The sequence below is a fragment of the Centropristis striata genome, chromosome 20 (assembly GCF_030273125.1).
Source record: "Centropristis striata isolate RG_2023a ecotype Rhode Island chromosome 20, C.striata_1.0, whole genome shotgun sequence".
NCBI classification, from domain to species: Eukaryota; Metazoa; Chordata; class Actinopteri; order Perciformes; family Serranidae; genus Centropristis; species Centropristis striata.
In genome coordinates, this window is record NC_081536.1 from 20,597,623 (window position 1) to 20,606,651 (window position 9,029).

Consider the following 9,029-nt stretch of genomic DNA (forward strand, 5'->3'; position numbering starts at 1 on the left):
TAAAGGTTGCTTGCTGCTTTGTACTCACATATGTCAACATATTACATCCTTTTATATGATCACATTAGGCTTTTTCTTTTTGAAACTGTGATTAGCTGGACTGGGATGGCAATGTTTGTTTTAAAAGAACCCAAAAATAAAAGTCAGTGGAAGGGTAGCTCATATTGGCTTAAATGCTGTTTTTTAACAGGCCAAAAATTACAGTTTAGGGAAAACAGTTAACTCACTCTCAAGGTTTTGTGGCTAAAGAGAAGAAAAATTGTCAAAAAAGACAAAATATCTCTTCTCAGCAGCTTAAATTCAACATGTGGTATGGATTAAAAAAACCCTCCAAACTCTTAACTTCAAAACTCCAATCGTCAAACAATCAGCCAGACAAAAAGACTCAGCTTTGAAAAATAAACCAATATCTTTTATTTGGTGAGTGGTGTACATCACTATATGCGCTAAAGGCAGGTCTATGCTCAGTTATAATGTCTTTGCTCTACATATTGAATAGTATAAAGTGATTATATGCATCTGTGTCCATTCAAAGTGTGCTCCTCTTCCTCTTGTTTCTGTATCTCCTTTTAATCATTAAATGACCACGTTTGGATTCTCTACAACAATTCAGCCTGCACTTAAATCATGATTGCACCATTGAAAATGAATTGGTCAACTGGTAATTTGAAGAACACAACTGGCGTCCTGTCCTAATGTATTATCCCATGTGTACTAGAACAACAAACACATGAAAAGTTCCAATCATTGTAGTTAGCATACTTGTATTGTATGAAACTATTGTTCTGTTAAATGTAAATCGGCCAGCTTTTAATAAAGCGTCTCTCTAAAGAGTTCTCTATTTAAAGTTAATGGAACTATTGGTTAGCGGAAATTAATTAGACGGGTCAAATGCTCAACTGAAAGTTAAGTTGGATCTACTGAAATTCAATGGGAAGTTACTATAATGGACGTAAATTTAATTCCATTGACGTTCAACAAGTGAAATGTTTAAATGGAGGTCAAATTGGTGTAATGGTGTCATTGAAAGTTTTAACTTTTAACATAGTGCAAATGTTCCATTTAATTCAATTTTATGCAAGTATTTTCTTACTAAAGTGAGTAGAGCCATTGTTCTGTTGAAGTTAAAGTTTGTTCCACTTAAATTTCTGCAAGACAGAATTTCGATTAAAGTCAATAGTGGTAGCATTTCACTGAAGATTAGTTAGAAACATTCATTTAAAATTGGGCGAAAATTCACAAGAATTCAGTAATACTTAATTTCCTGATCAAACATTGGACAGTTAAATCCAAAGTTACAGTAGAATCATTGAAAATCAATGGTAAAGATACACTATTCAAAGTAAATATTGATCTATTGACATTCAGCGGGCCAAATGTTTGACTTAAAGTTGACAAATTTGACTTGTATTTAATGATACATTAGTTCCTTTCAAAATGAATTTGGAGAGAATTTGATTAATTGAAAGTGAATGGAACATCAGTGATCTTAGAAAGAAAGTAAATGTGGTACGTCTGTTGCCAGTTGTTGTTTTCAAACACCAATTGATCAAACTGCACGTTGACACGCATGTTGCTCAGTGCGGCCCCAAAGAGTCTATATAGTGTTGTATATATATACTTTATATATACAGTGTAAACATGTACTGTGTGGATGAATAGATAGATAACCACATTGGAGAAAACATCATCATTGGCTGATTTGACTTTCGAATGTCCTTTGGATTAATACTGTGTTGTTTTTCAGAATGGGCAGTTTCATGACGATGACTTGAGGTATTCATTCGAGCACAGGCCCCTCCTCAAAGTGGCTGCAAAAAAAACAGGACAGGGGAGAAAATGGACAGAGAAGACCATTATTGATGTAGAACAACTGAAAGCTGACAGTCTTATAGTATTAATATAGTATCTCTTGATTTTCCTAAATTTTTTACTCATTTATAGATTTGTTACAAAAATCATCGTTAACATGATGGAATGTGTGCTTGTGAATGTTATATAACAAAAATTGGTCAATTCTAGTCACCACATTTTAAGGGAACTGTTTTCTATTATTCATGGTAAACTAAAGATCTCTGACTAAGCAACATATCTAATGGGTATTTTATATTATATATATATATATATATTATATTCAATGCAAAATACAGTACAAAACAACCAATAAACTGCACATTTAGCCCAAATAGTAAACACAATAACTGCAGAAAGTTTGAGTAAAAATATTTGGATGAATTTTGAGCAGATTATTTCCTGTGAATATTGCACCAGAGATTAGTTTTCCTGTTAAGTTTAAGAGCTTTTAGCACATTTCTCTGTATCATGTTGTGTTAAACAACCATACGCTTCCTTATTTTTTGATAAATTCTGTATTTTTATCTCCTTGATGCTTGGCGACTATTATATTATCTCGTTGGTTGTTGTAACTGTGTACTTTTCTAATGCAGGATGAGGCTGAGATCAGCAGAGAGGGAAGGCCCTGTGAATATAGCATGTGTTTCGGTTTGCCAACTGCAATTTTTTAACTGCAAGTTCTCCTACAGCCCTTAAATCAAGAAGGCCTCGTGACACCCCTTGAAGCTTTGGTGAAGCCTAGTAGGAGTCAGGACCATCAGGATGGGAACCTGTGAGTCAGGCTAGGGTTTGGGTCTTAGGCATATATTGTAGTTGTAAATGTTGGTGGCTAGTGAATGCATTATGTTTATGATGATCTCATTATCCCGTGTGTGTGTGTGTGTGTGTGTGTGTGTGCGTGTGTGCCTGTGTGTGTTCCTACCAGATGAAAGTTGTTTAAGAGGTGATCTACGTTGATGTCATCGTAGCTCTCCTGGAAGGTGTTGGGCTCGTCCCTGGACTCCTCTGGGTCGCTGGTTCCAGGATCTTCTAGGCTGTTTGGAGAAAGTCAAATACATATGAATAGTTTTATTTGAATGCACTATTGGGGAAAATAATAAAAAAATGATCAGAACACCTGACAGAGGAAAAAGTGCTGCATATTATGTATGAAATGTACATTAAAATGCATGTTCTGCAAAGTTGTAAACCTCTCTTATTAAATGACTCCAATGTTGTTCTTTTAGAAAATGTAACCATATAATGCCTATTCCAACCTGTCTTTACTAGTCACTAATTCAAGTTAGAGCTGATTTTAAGGCTCAAGGCTTAACTTACAAGGCATTGCATGCAGAGCCAGATGTTGTAAACATTTAATAATAAAATGCCTACAGCCTATTTCTTGTCTAATTGTTCTCCAATTGTCTCCATCATATTGAAACCAGAACACAACAAATGTTGAGGATAACATTTTTTCACTGCTGATTTGTTAGTGCTCAAGCCAGTATTTTGAAGTTACAAAATATAGTTTGTGAACATTTGGCCTAAACCGCTTAACTGCTTTAATATTCTGGAACTCGCTCCCTCCAAACATCTAAAACTTGAACTCAAACAGAAATGGAAACCCATCTGTTCAAGAAAGCCTACAACACTGCCTCTTCAAACCCAAACTGTTATAAACTATACATTTTGTTTTTGTTTTCTGTATTTGTTCATCCATTCCATGTTAACTGCCTTTGAGTATCTTTATAAGCGCTATATAAATCCAATTATTATTATTACTAATCTTGAAAAAAATTTTTTTTTGGAGTCGAGTTCCCAGAATGGATATTAAGCTTACTGAGCAGCCTTATTTTAATCCATCCCATAATAATATGAGCAGCTCAACAACACCAAGTAAATTTGGCCTTCACAATTTTTTTTTTACTCATTTAGAATAGATTTATTTATGGAAAAGCTCAGTAGTAAAAGTAGCCCTAGTAGCTCTAGTCCCTTGACAATGTTAAGGCTCTCTATTTTCATCTTACTGTTTATCTTACTTTTCATTCATTTTTTTTTTAAATTTGCGTTCATGTTATGTCTATTTATGTCATGTGTTTTTTTGTGTGCTGCATTTCTTGTATGAAAGGTTTTATAATAATAAAGGGGACTAAAATAAAAAGGGTTGTCGGCAATGCCAAATGATACTTAAACTATTTTCAGGTGCTTTCAGTGAGTCATTATGTTATTTATGCTGCTGCAGCCAACTTAAGGGAGAGAATGAAACAGAGATGTACAGGTTAATGTAGGGAGGACTGATGCCTATACCTTCTCTTTCCTGTTAAGACTGAGTTCAGGTACTTCTTCACAGCCATCTGTTTGCGGAAGCGGCTGTAGTTGTCTGTAAAGATGGCGTCTGAGTGGCGCTTCACTGGCTCATCCATCAGCTCATCACTGCAGAGAGATCATGACAGAAACAAAGGGAAGGATGAAGGTGTTGGGCACAGTGTCAGCACAGTTCAGAGGGCAGCAGGTTTCAGTCCAGTGATGTCATGGTGTCTTTCTTCTCTTTGTGTGTGTGAATCCCTCCTGGCTGTTTAACAAACATGTAATGAAGCGGTAATGGCATAAATTAACCTTTAAAAATGTTTAGTCAATTACAAAATGCATCATCAAGCAGGTCGGGTCTTTTCATTGCAAATGCCAGTACGTCCTCTGTTGTTTAACTGCCAAGATTACAATAAAAAAAGAAGAAGAAGATGCATTTAACTTTTTTTGCCTGATGTTAAAGTTAGACATAAAATATCAAAAAAAACTTTTATCTACTTTGTTTGTGTTTCATTTGATTCTATAACTAAAGGAAATTACAGACGCTTTTGATGAGATCTGGGAAATAAAATAAACTTTTTGATGTTTGTTAAATCAAGATCTTAATTAACTTCATGGTTCATGGAACAAGATGTAAAGGAAAAGGGGATGCACAGTAAAGTTCTGTCTTTCATTACTTAAAATACCTCTTATCTTAAGTAATTTTATGCAATGGTTATGGTTTAATGTATTGACCATTTCAGATACATTCATTATTCATCATTCTCCTGATCCTAAAATGCAACATACTAAAATGTTTTCTTTGAATTTGTATGAGGTAACTTCTGTATGAACACAAAAATCTCCTTAAACAACATTCAAATTGATGGTTTGATAACTCTCAAATGGTCATCATCACATCTTATCTCTTATTTTCTACCTTTTTACTAACAACTCTGTAAATTTAAACTGTTGACTACATGAAGTCCCTGTGGCTTTGGTCCTTGAAGTGACAATAACGAGACAACATGGTTCCTTTTTTGTACATGAGAAAGAGGCTGATGTCAGCTTCTTTATTGGCTTTCCCCACCCTTTTTCTATTCAAAAAAATCTTTCAGTGCCGTCCAGGTTTTTCGAGATTAACACATATGTTTGCATAATTCCATATAGATATGGTACTGGCGATAGTCTTGAGTGAAAAAGCTTTCAAGTGGAAATGTGTTTAAAGCTTTAGACACTCATTTAATACATTTACTCAAACACTGTCCTTAAGTATGATATGGGTTAAGTGTTTCTGTTTAATGTTACTTTATACGTCTACTCCACATTTTGTAGATATTGTGCATTTTACTCCACTACATTGATCCGACAGCTTTTTACAAATGAAGTATTATGCTTTTTGCAAACATAACATATGAAAGGCTTATAAAATATGATGCTTTGTTATCAACTAAACCACAGTATGTAACAATAAATACAATTTTTGATTGGCAGGCAATAAATGAATACTAACTTGGTCAGCAATTTCAGACATTTTTAAGTCATGGAAATCCATTGTGTTATTCTAGATTCACAATATTAAGATTTACAGCTTTTCTTTTTAGTAATTGTAATAATTATAATATATTGGTAATAATGTTGAGATGTCCCTTTGGGCTCTGGGTCACTTTGGTGGCATTGATCACTTTTTTCCAAAAAAATCAAACAATTAATGGATAAAACAATCCGCAGATACATCCATAATTAAATTAATCATTAGTTGCAGTCCATACAAAATAGTTAAAATAAGCCCCATCCTAACTAACTTCAACAATACAATTTTGATTTTTACCGGATTGTATGAGTAATAATAATCTATTGGTATAAATATAAAAGGTTTTTTGGCAAGGAGTGCTTTTACTTTCAATATTTCAAATAGATGTTCCTGGTTATACTCACATACTTAAGTAAGATTTTCAATGCAGGATTTTTACTTGTAACTGAGTTTTTTTTTTTTTTTTTACTTAAGTAATGGATCTAAATACTTCCTCCATCACTGCTCTTACTAAACACCAATTTAACAATTTCAAGAAATGACTATGAAAAAAAGCACTAAATAAAAGCGATTTTCAGCCTCTTCCTGTGCCTGCCAGCTCTCCGGTCTCCCGGACTCTCCGGACGGGGAGTTCACCTACCTGACGCGCTTCCCGATCAGAGACTCCAGGTACCTCCGCGCTGATAGCTGTCCGAGGAGTTTGCTGTATCCGCTGGTGAACAGACCGTCTGCGTGTCTTGTCGGTCTGCACAGAATCACAGCACAGTTACATTAAAAATCTGCGTACATTTGATTCATTAAAACGCCAAATAAAGATGCAACACATGTCAAAAAGACGCGCACCAGCTCCAATTCGGAGGGTGTGCTGGTTATAACCACAAGCGCGTTTTAGGGTGAATAAACCTGTACAGGAGTCCGGAGACAAACCTGCTCAAATAACATCCACAGGTATAGATACAGATAACGTTGAAAAAGTACGCAGGTTTCTCTTACCTCATTGATGTGTATGGTAGACTCAGAGTCCGGGAGTACAACACACTGCACAGGGCTATTAGGAAAAGCAGCTGGGGGCCGGTTCGTTGTAACATCGCTTTACACCTGTGAATGGAAACGACAATGGTTTATTCCCCTTGTCTCATTACCCTGTAGGATGTATTACCGTAATACATTAAATTACGCGTTCGAGACAGAAGTAAGAATTAGACGGGCAGTTTAGCCAAAAAGACCTTTAATAAATCGCTCATGCTAATTGGCGATGGGGAGAAAGAAGTGAATCCTATGCGTAATTACACACGGATGGCAAGGACAAAACCTCCTGTTGCCACCATAAAGATAAGAAGCCAGATTTAATGTATTGAGCTTCTACTCACAGAGAAGTCCGCTTCAAACGAGTTCCCTGCCAAAATATTTTCTATTTTCTCACTGCCATCTGTGCCAAATTACAGTTCGATTAAATTTCAGTTCTTAACTGATTCAGCTCTTTGACAGATTTCTACTTGTCATGTGAAAAAGAAAAACACAGGAATAGTTTAAGCAACAAAGTACGACTAATATATTAATCTTCTCTGGAAAAATCTCGGTTGATGGTAAATTTAGGCAGAGAAAATAAAAAGAATCCAAAAGGAATCCAATGCGTAATTACGCACAACCATGACTCCGGCGAGCACTAAACATATTTAAACACCGAAACCAAAGTTAAAGTGTTCAGCTGCTGCTTGCATTACAAAGAGAGATCGACGGTATTCTCAATATTCGGTAACTTCGGCAGACGTATAAAAATAAAAATAAATTTAAAAAAACCTCACTGGAGCGCACAAAAAGAACAAAATCACAAGTTCAAAATGGTTAAATGCGGAGACCACCGTGAGTGCACCATCTCAAATAAACCATAAATAAATTCCTATATAAATTCAAAATCTTACATGTGCTCTAGAGAAAGTTGGCTGCTTTTTGTTCTGCGCTCTCCAAAGTCCTGATCTCGAGCTGCTGTTGTTGTATCTCCACTCTGCTGACCCGATGTTTCCCGACTCTTTTTGCTCGCCTTCAGCTCTGCTCTGGTTTTATACACCTGGATGTTTCTCATGGAGCACGAGGGGCCATCAGATTCGATCAGGGCCTGAGACGTCAGTAGGTCGCTGCTTCCGTCATTGGTCTTGCTCACGGTCGGAACCAAACAGGCCTATGGTGAAATTAGTGGGATTTTTTTTCTTTTTTCTTCTGATTAATCGTACAAATAACTAACTTATATGCCAGGGTTGATGGCGTTGACTCATCTGATCGTTTTCCCTGGGCTCTTCACCCATCACGGTGCGGTTCAGCTGCTGCAGGAAGCCAGGAAAGGAGAAACATCTGAGACCAGAAGTTAAACTAAAGGGTCAATCTAATCCATTCATAGAGGTAGAACGGGCCTAAAAGGGACAGCTAGCGGTTAAAATTCTCAACATGGCTACAACAAATGCAAATATACCTAACATATACTGTTATTGATGAACTTGGAAGGTTTTCTCTCTCTTTCCCTCAGAGTTACAAACTTTACCATGATGTGAGATGTGTTTTTATAAGGCAGAACAAAGATAATCACAGGTCAAGCTTGTGAGCCCTACAGTGAATTTCCCCGATTCATTTTTGAGCAATATATAGGACTGAATGAGCATGAACATTTCCCTTTTTATCTCATGCATTGTCCTGTCATGACACAAATACTTAATACCCCAACAATGTTATCAAAATCCTTCTGTAGCCATTTATATCCATTTGTTTATATCCACAGGAGTAAGCGCTGAGCACCAGAGATGTTCTGAATAAAGACACGAGGATGTTGCAGATTACCACTTTGGGTAAATACAGTAACATTTTAGAGGATGTTACTGACTCTGTTTTCTATTTCAGGTTGTGCTTTTTACAAAAGAACACCACACAGGGCTGAAGTGTCTCTGAATCCACCCACGGCGTCCCTGATGAGTCTGATGTGCTCTGCAGGAATGAAACACTGAATTAGTCGTGACGTCGGCCGGGGCCTCATCCATCCATCCACCCATCCATCCACCCATCCATCCATCCATCCATCCATCCATCCATCCATCCATCCTTTCATCTAAATGAGTGTGAAGAGAGACTGTAGGTGATAGAGATAGAAGACAGAGAGATAGCAGCAGTGTTATAATTAACAGATAAAGAAACGAACAACTATAAATTCCAGTAGCCATAAAAAATGTATACATATGGCCATTTCCATTCCATATAAGATGTAATTCCTGTTACTTTTATCATATTAGATCAACTGGTATGATTTTTATTGATACATCTTAACACTAATGCATTTTCAACAATCTCTTTTGTGTTTCGTCCTTAGTATCTCTACAGTCACGAAAAGTCA

The 9,029-nt window shown here is 36.3% G+C and overlaps 1 protein-coding gene across 1 annotated transcript; it reads right to left on the bottom strand.

Moving 5' to 3' along the window:
* Positions 1 to 337: 337 nt before the first annotated feature.
* On the bottom strand, positions 338 to 7,659 carry vip (vasoactive intestinal peptide). The gene is made up of 6 exons (XM_059359410.1): positions 7,576 to 7,659; positions 6,647 to 6,751; positions 6,294 to 6,398; positions 4,141 to 4,266; positions 2,777 to 2,888; positions 338 to 1,811 (listed from the first exon to the last, which is right to left on the bottom strand). Coding segments are annotated over exons 1-6 (459 nt in total). The 5' UTR covers positions 7,578 to 7,659; the 3' UTR covers positions 338 to 1,802.
* Between the last annotated feature and the right edge of the window lie 1,370 nt (positions 7,660 to 9,029).